The sequence below is a fragment of the Protopterus annectens genome, chromosome 1.part2 (assembly GCF_019279795.1).
Source record: "Protopterus annectens isolate FY-2018-M chromosome 1.part2, PAN1.0, whole genome shotgun sequence".
Taxonomy (NCBI): Eukaryota; Metazoa; Chordata; order Ceratodontiformes; family Protopteridae; genus Protopterus; species Protopterus annectens.
The window spans coordinates 962,366,375-962,384,248 of NC_056727.1; the positions used below are offsets into that span (position 1 = coordinate 962,366,375).

Consider the following 17,874-nt stretch of genomic DNA (forward strand, 5'->3'; position numbering starts at 1 on the left):
TATATATATATATATATATATATATATATATCTGTGTCTATATATATCTGTGTCTATTTATATATATATATATATATATATATATATATAATCTGTATATATATATATATATATATATATATATATCAATAATTAAATCTCTTCCCGTAGGTTGCAGGAAAAAAAAACTTTTCTGTATTTCTGACAATAATTGTAAGTTGCTTTCTGCAAATGTAGCAAGCTACATGCTGCAGTTAGTTCATACATTTAGTGCTTTAGCTGTGACCGCATATGCATATTGCCATTAATTTATGATGCCTTGATACCTTTACAATTTCATAAGTCAGTACCACTACTGTACCTATGCACCATCGGCACATCCTAATTGCATCCCCTGACAGTTTGCAGACTAGCCAGCTGCCTCCTTTTTCTCACCATGATTACAGCACTGCTCTAGCTGTTCAGAAATTTCTTATGCAAACTTTTCCCAAAGGTGTGTTTGAAAGTATCTGAAACTGCAGCTTGGATATTTTTGCCCTTTTTCTAACCACTACAAAATGTTGAATCAAGATGTAGGAGTATTTTCTGTGAATGTCTTAGAGGGCAAACTTTAGACCATCCATTCATTCACTTTTGGGGGTTTGTGGGTGCCCTCATTTTTATTCTTTCATACAACCCCTGCAACAAAGGACGTTATGATTGTGTATTACATTTTCTTGATGGTGCCTTCCATGGTGTGTGCTGTTATCGCTCTAAAACCTTTACTGCAGATAAAGGTTCAACTTACATTTCTCCATTGCTGTGCCTGTTTTACATCTGCTGGTCAGGTATTTGTTGTAGGGTTTTATGCAGCATGCAGTAGTAAGGATTTTTAGTGTATAATTGTTGCTGATCTATGGGGCAGTCATAATTATCCATCAATGGGGAAGAGACTTGTGTTTTTTTACCCTGCATATTTGAAATGTTTTTAGGACTTCCTGCTTGGTGGACTAACCCATCCAGCCCACCCCACTGACATGTGCATTCTCTCATCTTGGCTGGGCATATCCATTGCCAGTGCTGATAAGAGTTGAGAGGCAAGCCATGCTGGGCTATTATCCTGGTTGGCTCTGCTTATTTTTTTTTTTCCTTTGCCCTACCCCCCCCCCCCTTTTTTTTTTTTTTTTTTTTTTTTAGGATTGTGTGTGTATTGTGGGGTGGAGCTATGTAGGGTATGCATTTCCACTGCTTTCCATTCCATCTTGCTAGGCTTTCTGCCCTTGTTACTCCAGCCACATGCACAAGCTGTCTGTCGCCTGGCCACACATTGGCGTCATTTCAAAGCGGGAACTGTCCAACTTTCCAACCCTCCCATCCCCACCAGGAGCGCAAGCAGGCTTTGATCAATCATTCCTCATTCCCATGCTGACAGTCTGATTTCTCTGTTGCTCAAGCTCAGCAGACTTGCCACCCTGCCTCTGTATCAATGGACTGGCTTACCAGTTAGGAGAGTTGCCAGAGATGCATGGTTACTCATTTTGTATTGCATTGTCTTAGTGTAGTTTTATTGCAGTGTTTATATAGGCTCATTTTAGCCTTCCACAGTTGCACTCTTTGCTTCAGGAGGTCAAGACTGGGATTCAGTGTGAGCCTGTTATTGATTCTTTGCCCTCTAGTGGCTGAAGTGTAAGACTGCAGCAGTGTACCCTTAGGAACTTCAGCCTGATAAAAACATTAAGAATGTGACTAGAGAGTAGTTACATTTGATTGCTGATTTCTTATACCTACTGTTCTGATGTCTGCTGTTAGAGATGTGTGAGGAGATGTCTGCTGTTAGAGATGTGTGAGGATACTTGACTGTTTTAATGAATGATTTCAACCTTTTAGTGGAAGGGCATGCATGCGTTTGTCTGGTCAGTCTGTCTTGAAAGAGGTAAGACTCCTTCCTTTGAAAATATTGTTGGAACAATGAGCCAGGAATACAGTGGCTATTTGATAACTTCACAGAAAATGTTAGCATTCTTTATATATCAACATAGATAAAGCAGATATAACATATGGCAATAGGGTGCATCACTTGAATGACAAAATAAGTGGAAACTTATTGTAGAAAGCATACTCGCTGCATTATGCTGTGTTTTTAATCATACTGCATTGCTGTTCATGCTTAGAAAAAGAGACTGGACTTTTTTTTCTATAATTGCTGAAGTTGTTTTTTTTAATACTATTCAGTTATTGACTCCTTTTTCTTGATCTCCTGTAGTTGGATGACTTGCTTGAGAAAAGAAAGGAGAAGCTGGATTCCGTAATAGAATTCCGAGTGGATGACTCACTACTTATAAGGAGGATATGTGGCAGGTCAGAAGTAATGTTTTGTAAACTGGACAGTGATTAAGTTGCCAAATTTTGAGGTTCTGTTTTAAACTTGATATTAATATGCAAGATAGAGAAGTTGCTGTGATTGATGACAAGAATTACAGGACATTCTGGTGACCACCAGATCTCCTGCCAAGTTTCATATGGGCATTGTCTGTTTTTTGGAGGGAAGGACATGATGTAAAGCACTGACAAAAGTAATTGCATTTCAGCCAGGTCAGCCAGAGATACAGGAGGGAGAAGCTGTGGCGTGCCTTGCCTACATTGGACACTGCCACCATCCGCCACCTTGCAGGAGGCATCTATAGGAAGGACCCTTATTTTGGATCATAGGCTCAGTAGCATTAGTGTGATGAAGTGATGATTTGAAACACCCACGTTGTTTTAGGTCCATACCAACGAGGGCCTTGTTTCACCAGCTTACCCTCTGCTATTGAGAAATTGAGCTTAATCTCATCCACTTCTCTGCCCAATGAGGGGCTGAAAGATATAAACTGCTGCAATCAACCTATGGAAGTTGTGTCCAGTGATGTCCACACCATGCATCCTCAACTGGGTGATGGACATAATTTGTGAATGGCCTGAAGCTATGCAGCTTAAGTTCTTATCCTGATGTTCGATAGTTGCACTTGGAAATATGTCCTCAATTTCAAGCCTCATCATGGCTTAGTGACCAAGATTGAGGAGGATCTAATAGGGCCTTTTGCACCAAGGCTTTAGGACAGTCCCATGTCATTAAGCAGTTAATTGACATATGATGGGACCTATCCTGACTGATACTAAAAGCCCGCACTTTAGCAGCATTTCTTATGTGAACTTCAGGCCCCAGAGATGCTCATATTTCTCAAATTCTTTGCAGATGAATTCTGGACAAATACGAAAATAATGGGGGAGGGGGTGCAAAGGTAAAAAATTGGGGACAATTTTTAAATATTGTACTCCCTTCCCACAAGTTAATAGAACAGGTTTTCTTTCTGCATGCATCTTCTGAACAATAAAAAATATAAAGCTAATGTCTGGCATTAGTTGACCAGAAAAATGAGGGATGTTCTGCAGAATTCTGAAGAGTTGAAAGATATGGAGAAGCCTCAACAGGTCCTGTACTACATTTGGCAGATTTTCTTTTGAAATTTTTGGGGCCCTGTTGTACAACTGCTTGAGCATGTCTTATTCCATTATTCACTTATGTCACCTGGGTAATGAACCTGTGCAGCTGAAGTTAGGAGAGGTGATTCCTTGCTCTCTCATTCTTGCTGTCTCCTGGGAAGAAGACTCTGTGAATCCAGAGATTGCAGTGTCTGGTAGACAAGAACAATGAAATCCTGCTGCTACCCTGGATGACCCTACTATGGGTAAATCAAGCTGTTGAAGTCCTCACTGTACTGAAGTGTAGCTTTTTAATGTGCCTAAAGAAATACCTAGGAGGAGGACTTTCAGTCCTACCATCCAAAGTGTCTGTGCTTGAGGAGGTTGCCTTTTCAACCGAGAAACAATTTGGTAATGATTCCTACTGCTTCCAAGAAAGCAGGTGCCCTCTGCATGCCTCTAGCTGAGTAGAATGATATCCTTTCTTAATTCCTGTGTTATCTCAAGAGATCTAGAATAGGTCCTGATGTGACTGATAAGGGGTCTAAAACTCTGTGCAGGATGGACAGCTGTATTTGTTTTTGATTAAAAGATTGGAGGAGTCTCCTTTGTCGAGATCACAGTACCTCCTACAGGTTTGTTGTATTTATTTGTTTATTGTTGGTAGTCTAACTGGACCATGCAAGACCCCTTATCAGTGCAGTCCCTGGGAGAAAAGGTCTACATTTGTATATTACACAATAGCAGGTAGTGCATCGGCTTATCGTGTAGTACTAACTTCAAACGTAGAAATATGTTTTAAAATAATGTATGCTTGAATACGTGTTGGCGATTATACAGTAAAATAAAGCATTTAAAATATCTCTGCTTTACAGTATATTTAGAAATGGAATATTTTTGAAAAATATGACCTCTGTACTGATGTCATTGATGATCACACAAAGGTGATAATATAACTAATCATGATGAGTAACGAGCATCCCCGTGCATACTTTTTCTATGCAGATTAGATGCTTGCAGTTGTCAGGAGGGGGTGCTAGGGGGAGCTAAGGAAGGGCATTTTTCTGCTTGGTATAGGACTTTGTGCCATCAGGGTTCGGAAAACCATTCTGCCCTTAGTGACTCTTAATACAAGGAAAAACAGATCATTGACCATACCTTTTGCAGCTAGATTTCAAATGGTTTGCTGTATGGGTTGCTGTGCTTTAGAGCAGCAGGCTGTGCACATGGTGTATATCATTGGGTAATGCTCTCTTCCCTTAAAGGTAAACCCAGGCAGCCAGTGCTGAGGGTTCCTTTTATGGAGCTAGGTCCTTTTTTAGATAATTTTCTCAGTAACTGGTTTAGGAGCATTAGTGAAAGAGAGAAGCCCTTACACCTTGCCTCTGTGACCTACCCCAACCCCCCCCCCCCCCCAGCCGCAGAAGCTATTTCCAGGCTTGACCGACCCATACAAAGGCCTCTGTGCAGATCGAGAAGAGTCTGTAAAGAATCTGGCATTATTGCCATCCCTGACTGTGTGTGCCAGCTCAGTTTTCCAGGACCGCCAGTAACCCAGCTGTTACTGCCCTGTCCAAGGGCTGATAACATTTGGGAGACTCCTCATGAGGACCAGTGGGTGGCTGTTATGGTTGATCACATCTTACTTTTGGGTTCTTACCTTTTAAAGGGTTTCACCTGAAGACTAAGCCATCTTTGCAGAGTTCTTGTGACAGACTTAAAACTCTTGCTTATAGGTGTGTGGAAACTGTCCCATACTTGTAATAAGACCAAGGATTTTGCTTTTGCGTGTTTCTAAAGGGGATGGGAAGCTTCCATTCTATCCTAGACCTCAGTGACTTCATATAGTACTACATTGTCATTGCCTGGCTTGTAACTCTCCATTGAGTCATGCCCCTGGAGCTCTGGTGTTTCTTGGTATAATGGATACCTTTTTGGCAAATCAGTGTTTGTAGGCCTTAGAGAAGGTTTCTTTTGTTCTTGCTTTATGGGCAGCAGTTGCATTGTAAACGGGCTATAGTCCCTGCCCTGCATTTGCAGTGTTTATTGAGGTACTTGCTTACTGGAAGAGGATTTGCAGATGAACCTCAGTGTTTTTTCTTTCTTGAAAGACTGACTCAAGTTGGGCTTATCTGGGGTAATTCCCTGTTTGCATTATTGGCTTGAGCATGTCTGTGTTTGCAGGCCTTGTGGTCTCCATGTGCTGAAAGAAGTCCTTTCTGAGCCTTCTCAAAAGTTAACTTCATTGCATGTTATTCCAACACAAGAGGGCTTTTGGCAGCCTGGATAAAGTTGAAGTGAAGGGTCTAGTTGCTGACTCTCCATTGCTTTTTGAGATCGATGGGGGGGCATACTCCATTATGTCTTCTGCTGTACTACGGATGTGAATTAATAGCTGCATTCTTAGCACACAACCGCGCTCTTTTCTAATGTCAGTTCCCAGCTGCTGAAGCTTGGAGTATGGAAAATCCAAGTAGTTTGTGTGGATCTTTACTTCCTGCCAGAGGAAGTGTCACATTTTTGACAACTAAAGCATCACTGGCTGGAAAGGAAAACCTTCCTTTGCTCTTCCATGGTTCAGAGGAAGTTTTTACCTGAAGAGTTTGTGTGTGAGGTCAGGAAGACAGGAAAACAGTTCACTCCCTCCCCTTTTCCTCCAGAGAGGTGATGGGCTGGCAGTGGCTATGCAAAATTTTGCTAAAATGCATTGTGTTCTGACATTCTGTGGCCAGCCGTCGTCATCGTTTTAAGATCGGCTTTTTTTGTTGACATTCCACAGGCTGTTGTTCATCATTTCCAATTAAGCATTATTGCTTGGACAGTGACTCAGAGTTTGACATCCCCTTGTACTTTTATGTCTAAGACTTCAATATTCTGAGCTTTCATCTTTTGACCGTTATCAGGCTCTGACCTCCCATATGTTCTGTGTTGCTGCTTGACATTTTTCCAAACAAACAACCCAATGTTGAGGCCCTTATCAGGTGTAGTGGATGTATTCAGCATGTTATTTAATCTTCGAAGGAGTATTCTGCATTCAGTACTTATTAGCATGTTTTCATCCCCCCGGCTTGGATGGCACGAGATCCAGTGGCTGGTGTTAGATTTTTGTATTAACTGGACAGCTGTGTATTTACCCTTATATACAATTTATTATTTTTCCATTTCCACACTTAGTCTCTTATTGGATGTAAGTGAACAGTTAAGCACAGTAGCTAAGTATGCTGTCCAAGATTTGGGATGTGATGTTAATGTATTGTGTAGCAGATAGAGCGCAGGATCTGAAAAAGAATACAAAAATTGCCAAGCTAGGGAATGCAGGAGAAGAAATCTCCACAACCCTGCTTTTAGAGGGCAGTACCCTATCAGGTGGTCATTGGGTAAGTACAAACTGTTGTGTTGTGGCTTAGCACCCCCACTCAATCACACATGAAGATGTAGAAGTGCAAGTGCACACACATGCTTCTTTTAAGGGACTGTTTAGTTTCCAATGAACTGCTGGAACATGCTCAGCCTTGCAGATTAGATTCAACTTTCTACCTTGTAAAAAAAGAAGCAGGGCATTTTCTAGACTTCCCCCTCCTAAAGAAGACTGGCAGACTTCATTGTTTTTTGGGCACATTACCTGCACTGTGTTCTGAACAGTGACTGCATTTTTTGTGCTTGTACGTATGCAAGGAGTCTGCATTTGTCATTGGACTTGGTGGATAGTTGATGGATTAGTATTTGGGAGCTGGAGGGAAATTACTACACATTGCATTGGAATTGTATAATTTCCTCTATAGGCTTTTAACCTACTGTGTTGCTTCTTGCCCACAGAGTCTTCATTAGATTACTGCACAGGATGCATGTCTGCTGGGGTGTCTTTACACTGTATTACTGTCTCTTGGTAGTTCCTGGTAAGACACCATATCCTAAGCTGTTCTGAAGTTGCAGTCTTGTTTGGTAACTGATGACCATAAATAGGGAGTGGTGTGTATTGGCAGCAGTGCAGAAGATTGCCTTTAAGTTGAACTTGGCACACACTCTTTTCATTTTATGGCAAGCAGAATGTCCAGGAAGTCATGAGCTTTGACTTACCAGCTATGGGGTATGGTTGTAGAAATCTGTATTGGCATTAACCCTGTTACCTTTCATGTCAGATTGCAGTCACTACCTTCACAGTTTTTTGCAGTTCATTGCATGCAGATAGTTCAGTGCAGTGGCTTATGATCCATTGTAAGACAAGAGTACTGATGTAGATCTCTTGATCCTTACAGATGCTTAACACTGAGCTTTAAAATGTGGGCAGTTACTTAATTTTGGTGTGAAGATCCTTTTGGTTCTGTTGAACAAATAAGACTAAACTTTAGAGCACTGGAAGCCAGGTGTGCAAGTTCAAAAAAAAATTCCAAGCAAAAAAAAAAAAAAAAAATTCTAAGTATAATGCCAAACTTGGGCAAATGCATTCAGAAGTCCAATTGTCTAAAAAATACTCTGGCACAACTGTTAAGTCAAGCAGGTGGTGGTATGTTAGTTTCAGGCAAACCTTGCTTCAGGGCTGCATACCATCTGAAATAAGTAAGTGGCTCACTTTTCTAAGTGATATTTTGCATTCCTCTCATACCTTAGACTAAAAATAGGTGGGCCGTGGTGGTGCAGGGTGTCTTTTTTTTCAATGTGAAGCAGTACATTTCTTTGTTTTAACTTTGACACGGAAGGTAACATTACCTAGCCTTGGGAAATGCACATGTATGTTAGACATTGAATTTAGTGTGTGTGGGTCGGGAGGTGGGTGTGTGTCTGTCGGTGTGGGTGAGTCTGTTTGTGTCGGTGGGTGGGTGTGTGTGTCTGTAATACAGGTATATTTTGTAGCTTACATAATCAAGTTATTAACAGTTTTATTTCTGTACCAAGTAATAGTTCACCAACCAAATAATAGTTCACCCACTGTTTTTAGTTGTAGACACCAATAATCCTTACATAATGTTAGGATTCCTAAAATTTGTGACCTAGCATCTGCTTCAGGCATTTTGGCTTAAGGAGATTTAATAATTTAGTGGCTCATATTTGGTATATTTACATTTGAACTTTCTGTCTGATGTCTCTGATCACCATCTCAGACTGTAGCATTAGATACTTCCCTAGTGAGTTGGGGAAATCATGGGGCCCTCTCTAAGTACAGAGCAAGTTAAGTTGCATACCCTTCATTTTTTTTTTGAGGGGGTGTATTTGTATCATCTTTACAAGGAAGAAGTACAGATCTAATAGCAGGCCACTTACAGCACCTTCCTTTTAACAGTTTATATAGTGGCAGAAGTGGACCTTGTTGCAGACTTGGACAGATTTGATCCTTTCCATTTTCAGCTGATGGTGTGCAAGATCACGTCTATTAGACATGAAGGCATCATCCTGACCAGGAAAGATGGGTGGAGAAAGTTTCTACAAGTTGCTGTCTCTCTGCCCCTGTTGCTCCCTGTATTTTACAAGTGTTACCTCTTCATGGAAAAGATTGTGGCTCCATGGAATGGACTGTGGTAATGTGATGGAGAGGGAAATACACACCAGCATTCGTGAAGGTATAGGGAGGTCGAGAAAGGATGGGAGAGGAAGGTTATGACTGAGAGGAAGTAAAATGTTAAATGTCCTTGAAGAGCAGAGTGGTTAGAATGTCTCTCTATACAAATCAAATGCAGTGCTTCAAAAGATGGCTGAGTCAGCTTTTCTAGAAAATAATTTAAGTCCCAAGAAGGAGGAATAGGCCATCCTGGCCAAATGTGAAGGATGCCTTTCAAAAATGGCCCGACCTCAAATCTGAAAGAGAAATAACCGATCTGAAGGATTCCTATAAAGGATCATCAGGAACCTTATAAAAAACCTACCAGCTTTTTAAGGGCAGTAGTTTGAGAGGATGATGAGAAGCTGACACAAAAGTATCCAGTAGTGCTTCTAATACATTAGTGGATCTGCTTCACTTCACCTAAAACTCATTTGACTGACATTCATTTCAAAGAGACCAAATCACCTGATGTTCACTTCACCTAAAACTCATTTCAATGACAATTAGTACTGGCAGTGTGTAGAGTACTATAAGGCAAGTAAAAGGTATATGTCCTTTCCCCCACTGTAGTGCGATCTTGGAGTTAGTATATATAGTTGGGGTGGGTGTAGTCCCCCACCTAGTTTCAATTTACAGAACAATATAAAACCAAACTAGGTGGGGGACTATGCTCCCCAGACCCCCCCCCAACCGTATATACTAACTCCAGGATCACACTATAGTGGGGAAAAAGACATGTATATTGTTTATTTGTCTTACAGTACTCTACACACAGCCAGTACTAATTATTAGTGAAGTGAACTTTAGGCGAAGTGAACTTTAGGCGAAGTGAACTTTAGGCGAAGTGATCTCTCTGAAATCACGGTCAGTCAAATGAGTTTTAGGTGAAGTGAAGTAGACCCAGGATATCAGAATGCTTGGGAGTTTCCATCTGGAGCAAATCATAATAACTTTGCTTGAATGTCACACATTTTTGGAATTTTCTCTTTGGAAATGTTTCATCATTTTGCCTATAATATCCCCAAAGAAAAGTTATTCTACTGGTGACTCGGGTGACAGAGAATCTTCCTCATCTGAAGCTTTAGCCAAAGGAAAGCAAGTCTGAGAGGAACTTCATTAGAATCAAAGTCCTTATCCTCAAAAGAGGAATTTGTATGTCCCTTAAAGGAGTAGAGGGTCTGTAGTTAGACAAAAACATGCTTAGTCTTGGTTCTTTTTACTAGGAATTTTCTCCTGCACAAATCTTGGAGGGTCAGAGCCATGATGTACCTCAATGAGGGAACCAGTTTTTTCTAGCCATACAGTGATATGAAAAAAAAAAAAACAGCCCTTCTGAAATAACCAGCCTTGGTTCCTTCTCGTCAGCAATAGGTATCCTGTTAGCCTCAGCAGATGTGTGGGTAGCCTGTCCCATATCTGCCTCCTCCGGGGTCATGATGATGCGTAGTGTAGGAACTGGATGACCCCAAGGTCTCATCACACACGCAACATGGGGCTAGGAGAGCAGAAATCTCTGCAAATTTCTTAGAGGACTTCTTTTGTGGAAGCCAGATGTCAGATCTGGAAGACTCTGCTGACATTGTGCCTTGGGCAAGAAACTTAAGATTTTTGGTTCTGCAGTTAAACTATTAAACTCTACATGGCCACCTGTCCTCTTACCAACGAAAGGTTGGTAAATAGAACACTCCATAGGAGTTTGCTGCACTCCCTAGCAAAACATACACTTACAATGGAGAATCTGCCTCCCACAATCACATTTCCCTTTTCTGATTGACATGTATTTAGAAGTATAGTAAACCAAAGAAAAGAATGGTCCTTAATGGAGTACTTATTGGCCCAAACATGTATGTAATTGGCTGTGTGTGACCAAAAGACCAAAGATGATGTATGACATTTGTATTGGCAGCAAAGAAGGTTTGAGGTTTTAGAGTACGTATGTCTCTTAAGCTCCTCCCAAGTGCAGGCTTTGGTCATATGTTGGACTTACACAATATGAAAGGGTCTAGACATTTGTTATGGTCAGACATATGGCTCCCCTTGGTAAGATGTACCTGTTAGGAATACTGCAGCAATCAGTAGGACATCTACTGTTATAGTAATCCCAGCAAGACAGAGGGACTCCAAAACTGCCAGTTTCAGTAAAAAAACTTTTATTGTCTACATACACCACAAGCGCTTTCACAGATTAAGCTGCTTCTTCAGGTCATGTCTATCAAACAAAAAAAACTCAGTTTAAATACCATATACTACCCCCTTGATTAATCATGTGACATCAAGGCACTCAAATTATTTAAACAGTCTCATAAAAGCATATGCATAGCACTTAAGAACATAAATCATAAAAATGCATATGTGACAAGTGTGTGTATGTATGTATATGTGTGTGTGTATATATGCATGTCTATACATAACATGTGTGTGTGTGTGTATATGTATGTATATATGTATATATATATTATATATGTGTGTGTATATAAAAAATACAATAATACAAGAGTAAAATTCAACGTCTAAAGTTCCTAGATTTCATCTTGGGTTTTATAGGGATCTACTTTCGTCTCTCAGCCTAATGATTCATAGGTTCATAGATTAGTACTAGGCTAACTGCCCTTGTGAGACCTTTTAAGCCTAGCCAATTATCCCTTGTGAGACTTGAACCCTGCACCTTGTGTTTGAAGGCAAACACCTTAACCATTAGGCCACCCCACCTGATCCACATAGACCCAAATTGCTCAGTACTATTACTGATGTCGCCTCCTCTTAATGTCTCGTGCACCCTCCCTATAACCAAAAACATAAAAGTATGCTCAGTACCGCTGGCAGTGACAAGTTTTGCAAGGGCATTAGTTTTATTCCCTTTGCTAATATGATACAGATGTTCCTTTATTCTAAGTGTTCTTATCCGTCTTGCCTACGTAAAATTTTGAACACTGAAAGAGTGGGCCAAGTAAAACATGGGAGGGTGCTACAGGTAGCAAAAACTTTGAACATTTATATTCTGTCCTGGTCAGGGAATATGAAAGTAGAACTGCTGTCAATGTAAGTGCATACACTGTAAGTGCCACATGCTCAAGTGGCATTACTGCTATATTCCTATTTATTCCTTGAGTAACATAAGGTCCTTTTTAAGGATTTCATGATGTTCATCGTGTTTCACTGTTGCAGTCATGACTGTAGGGTTCTCCCCTGCCGGCAGGCAGCCCTCGGTCGGCCAGAATCCCAAAGTCTGGGTCTGGCGTCGGCTGTTCAACCATGCTCCCTGACGTCAGAGCGCCAGGAGTACAAAGCAGACAGCCGGCGCCATCTTCTCCAGTCTTTCTTGCCGTGCGGTGATAGCAGTTTGCAAGTGCCGGTCGGCTGACTCCTGACTATTTTTTTCTGATAAACTTCAGTCCGAAGATTTTCTTCTCCACTCAAAGCTAAGTACCCCATTGGGGAAACTTTTTTTCTTGCTCCACTCCGATGTCAGAAAAAGTTAATAATTGTATTTCATGTGGGAAGCAAATACCTCATAAGGATTTTCATTCTTACTGTATTCCTTGCTTAGGCCCTGACCACGACTTAGCTAGTTGTCGGTTTTGTGCTAGATTCAATCAACGTACAATTAAGCGAAGGTACGATTTTGCTTTTCATTACTTCGGTAGGCACTTTAACTACAAAATGTCGTCGGATACGGTTCCGGCTACCGGAGTTCACAAACGCCGCAAGGATAAAGACAGGCCTCCAAGGTCCAAATCTGATGATAGCGCACAAGCGGAGGCAGCTTCAGGTTCGGCCGTCATCAGTGAGGCACTTTTGCAGCCCCTGTCGTCGGCCATTTCAGAACCGATGGCCGAAATGGACTCTCATGAGGAGCCAACCAGGCCTTTAAATATTTCTATTGCAGGACCTTCGGACAATGCTCCTTCGGATGGGTCCGGAGCCGCTGTGCAGGTACCGGCTTCCGAAGGGGTTTTCAGGCCTACTCCGCTTCTAATAAAGGCAAAGCCAAAGACAAAGGCAAAGACTCCTAAATCAAAGACTGCAACACAGGCCTCTTCTGAACCGGCTCCCAAGTCACAGAAACAGTTACTCAAGATGGCGGAGGATTTACTTACTATGATTAGGGGTTCACATCCCCCTCCAGATAAAAGGCCAAGGCAGGATGTTTATTATGATTCCTCTGATCAGACTTCTGTTTCCTCGGTTTCTTCTTCTGACCAGGAATATTCTTTCCCTCCTTATGAGGATTCTGATGCTGAGGAATCCATTCCTTCAGCTTCTCCCCCTGAAGATTTCTCTTTTGGGGAAACTTTGCATGAAATGAGGGAACATTTCCACTGGGAAGGACATGAGTATTCGGAATCTAAGAAAAGACTGAGGGATTTTCGTCTTCTTCCCCAACATAGACCCCTGGCTATTCTTCCTGTTTTGGATATTGTGGATATTGTGGATGATGCCTTTTCGGAGGCTAACTTAACCCCTGGCTCTTTTCCTCCTGTTCCTGTTAAGCCTGATAGATATTACAGGGTTTTATACAAGAACCCTTCTGCTGACCCTGAAACCATTTCTCAGGGTCCTAAGGGAGTTGAGACCGCTTCTGCCAAAAATCCCATTCCTACTGAAAAGGATTCTGATCCTTAGAAAGATGGGGCAAAAAAGTGTACACTTCTGCTACTTTGTCCATTAGGGCTTTAAACTGTCAGTTTCATATGCTGAAATACCAGCAATACCTCTTGTCTGTTTTAAAACAAAAGCTTACTTCCATTTCTGCCTGTGCAGATAAGGAATTACATGACTTATTGCATGCCACTGAACAAGTTGGGAAGCATGGTTTACACTGTGGATTTGATGCCTTGGAGGCTTCTTGTAGGGCTGCTGCCTCCGGCACAGTCATTAGAAGGCATGCATGGCTAAAGGAACAAAATTTGCCTGAACAAGTAAAGGCTAAATTATTGGATGCTCCTGTTCAGCATAATGTTTTGTTTGGATCAAAAGCTGAAGAGGTGATTAAAAAGATGGAGGATAAGGCGAAATCCATGCAAACAGTTAAAGATTTCTTACAAGTACAGCCACCTAGATTTAGCAGGAATTGGCCTTCAAAAAATTGGTTTCCCACTTCAGACAGGCCTCAGAGGGGTAGATATAGACACTCCAGAGGAAGGCCTCGAACACAAGCTGCTTATAGACCAAGACAGTGAACTGCTTCCACCCCTAGGGGGGAGGAGAGGACAGGTCACAAACTCAAAGAAAACAAACTCAATGACTCCCTCTGTTGGGCTACATGAACTTCTTGCCTGGAAGCCCCTCTCTGAGGAAAACTCTCTTTTCAAAAATTGGACAAGACAAGTGGGTTTTGGATATGGTTTTAAGAGGTTACAAATTCCATTTTCATACCTTGCCAAGGCCAAGCGGATGGCCAGACCTTCCAAAACATCAATGGACGGAGGCCTTAAACCAGGTGGAAGCTCTTTTGGCTATGAATGCCATAGAACTGGTTCCACTTTCAGAGATGGGAAAAGGTTTTTACTCGAGGCTCTTTCTAGTCCCCAGGAAGCAAAACTCATGGAGACCCATTCTGGATCTGTCTGTCTTGAACACCTTTCTAGAGATTCCAAAATTCAAGATGCTTACTCTACAGCAGCTACTTCCAATGCTGTCCAAAGATGCATGGATGGTAACTTTGGATTTAAAGGAGGCATATTTACACATTCCCATCAGGCAGGAGCATGAAAATACCTCTGGTTCAAGGCGGATCGAGGCACTTTCAATTCTCTGCGCTGCCCTTTGGATTGTCTACTGCGCCCAGGGTCTTCACCAAATGCCTGGCTCCAGTAGTAGCTTACTGCAGACTCAAGGGAATTCAAATTTACCCTTATCTGGACGATTGTCTAATTCAGGCAGACAGCAAGGATGTCTTACTCCAGCATCTAGAATTTGTACAGAACCTCCTCAAGTTCCTGGGATTCTCTGTAAACGTAAAAAAGTCAAATTTGACACCATCACAACATAACTTTTCTGGGTGCTCTTCTAAACACCACAACCCAGATGGCTTTTCTGACATCCGAAAAACGATTACAGCTGGCTTCAACTTTCAAAACCTTGGTAACTGTAACTCAACTATCTACAAGGAAATTCCTGCAGGCTTTGGATTACATGACCTCCTGCATCCTTCTCGTACCATATGCAAGACTACACATGAGGAAAATACAGTGGTACCTAAAAAGTGTATGGTCTCAGCATTGCCACAGTTTAGACATACTGATCTCCGTCCTTCCTTGCCTTCAAAAGGAATTTCTTTGGTGGTCCAGGGCATGTGCTCTAAACAAAGGGAAACCCTTCCGTCTGCCTCCTGCCACTCAGATTCTAACCACGGACGCCTCGGATTATGCTTGGGAGCCCATTTTCAGGGCAACTGTCTGCAGGGCCTTTGGACAAAGGATCAGAAGCACCTGCATATCAATTTAAAGGAAATGTTAGCCATTCAGAAAGGTCTATTGGCCTTCAGGAAACTTTTACAACCAGGACAACTACTAATACGGACAGACAACACCACAGTTATGTGGTACATAAACAAGCAGGGGGGATCTCATTCTTACCCCCTTTGCAGACTAGCCATGGATCTATGGAATACAGCTCTAGCTTGCAATCTGGATCTTCAAGCTCAGTTTCTACCAGGGAAACAAAACTTCCTGGCAGACAAGACAGTCTGAGCAGAAACCTTTCGGATCCACACGAGTGTATGCTGGACACCAAAATATTCAGGATGATAACAGCAGTCTGGGGATGTCCTCACATAGACCTCTTTGCATCCCATCTCAATCATCAACTACAGAATTTTTGCACCAGGACTTTCCACAGAGAAGCTTGGAAAGTGGATGCCCTGTCATTCAGTTGGAGGAACCTCTCGGGATATGCCTTTCCGCCTCTTCCTCGGGTCTTATTGAAGATAAAACAGGACAAGCCCAAGATGATGATCTTGCTGGCTCCAAATTGGCCTCGGCAGTTTTGGTATACAACTCTAAAAAACCTATGTCTGGAGCCCCCTTGGGTTTTGCCTCAGTCTCCGAACCTTCTGTCCCAACATCAGGGTCAGGTTCTACACTCTCTTGTCAGAACTCTCAGCCTGGCGGCCTGGTTAATCCAGGGCCTTGGATTTCTTCTTTCTTACCCAAGCAGGTTATGGATGTCATTTTAGAGGCCAGACGTCCTAGCACTAGAAAATCTTATGCAGGAAAATGGAAAAGATTTTGTTCCTGGATGCAGGCTCAGGATTCTGATCCTCTTCTTCCTAATATTACCTTAATTTTACTTTACTTGACAGATCTCTTACATAAGGGTCTCTCTTTCTCTTCCATTAAGATACATGCCTCTGCTATTTCTGCTCATTATAATACAGACCCTCCCATCTTTTCCCACCAGCTCATGAGACAGTTTTTCAGAGGAGCTAAGAACTTAAGACCTCCTAGATCTCCTCCCATTCCTGCTTGGGATCTCAACTATGTTTTGGAAAAACTAACCTTGCCTCCTTTTGAGCCTGCTGCCTCTTCTGACATCAAGTTTTTATCTTGGAAGACAGCTATCTTGTTGGCCCTAACCTCTGCCAGGAGAGTTTCAGAGTTACAAGCTCTTATGGCTGTGGAACCTTATATTATTTTTCATCAAGGCAGGGTATCTTTGAGGACTAATCCTACCTTCATGCCTAAGGTGGTTTCCAAAGTGGCTTTAAATCAAACTATCCACTTGCCAACCTTTTTCCCCACTCCTCAAAATAAAGGGGAAAGGATCTTACATTCCTTGGATGTACACAGACAACTACGTTTTTACCTGGACAGAACCAAGGACATCAGAAAATCAGAACAATTGTTTGTTTCTTATGCTTCAAGCTCCCAAGGTAAAGCCATTTCAAAACAGACCAGTTCTAAATGGATTGCTCATGGAATCAGATTTTGTTATTCACACCATGGAAAGCAAATCCCAGGGGAGTATATGGACTCATTCCACCAGAACTGCTGCCACTTCTGCGGCCTTCCTCATGGGTGTTCCTACCAAAGACATTTTGGAAGCTGAACTTGTTCAGTGCATACTTTTTCTAAGCACTACAATCTACCTCTCTACTCTAAGTCTAGGGCAGGCTTTGCCTCTGCAGTCTTGCAGGGCCTTTTAGCCGCCCCTTCTTCTTTATGACCACCTCCCTTTCTTTCAGCTTTGGGATTCTACCCTACAGTCATGACTGCAACAGTGAAACACGATGAACATAGTACAGTTGTGTACACCTACCATAAATGTAGATGTTAGAGTGTCTTCACTGTTGCAGTCTCTGTTTCCCTCCCTCCTATCCCCTCTTATTTTTACTTTTGTGTAGTTCCTTTTTTCACCATTCTTCTGAGGTGTATTTGCAAAGGTTATGAGACCTTTTTCATTTTGGGACTCCTGACATCTGGGGCAAGAAAGACTGGAGAAGATGGCGTCGGCTGTTGGCTTTGTACTCCTGGCGCTCTGTCAGGGAGCATGGTTGAACAGCCGACGCCGGACACAGACTTTAGGATTCTGGCCAACCGAGGGCTGCCTGCTGGCAGGGGAGAACCCTACAGTCATGACTGCAACAGTGAAGACAACATCTACATTTATGGTTGGTGTACACAACTGTACTTTCCTAAATACAAACCTGGGGGTGGGCTCTATCACTCTGGAAATATCTTTGTCTGTCATAAGGACTTTCCAATGTTTTCTAATAACATTCATGTACATGGAAACATTACTAGCGTAATGTAGTGGTACCCTTAGTTTACACTGTTTTTTCCTATTTTACATGATGCATGTTTTGAAAAATAAGGTTTAGCTGTGGTACCCCCTCAAGCTTTTAACCCTCTCTACATTTTCAACTATTTTGGTCACTATAACCTCTCATCCTTAAACAAGTTCTACCTGCTGTTGAA

At 42.0% G+C, this 17,874-nt stretch overlaps 1 protein-coding gene across 2 annotated transcripts in view; it reads left to right on the plus strand.

Moving 5' to 3' along the window:
* Positions 1–17,874, plus strand: part of AK2 (adenylate kinase 2) — a 318,886-nt gene that overhangs the window by 155,204 nt on the left and 145,808 nt on the right. For both annotated transcript variants that reach the window (XM_044059921.1, XM_044059922.1), the window contains exon 4: positions 2,222–2,316. In XM_044059921.1, the coding sequence (XP_043915856.1) occupies positions 2,222–2,316 (95 nt within the window). The remainder of the gene's footprint in view (positions 1–2,221; positions 2,317–17,874) is intronic.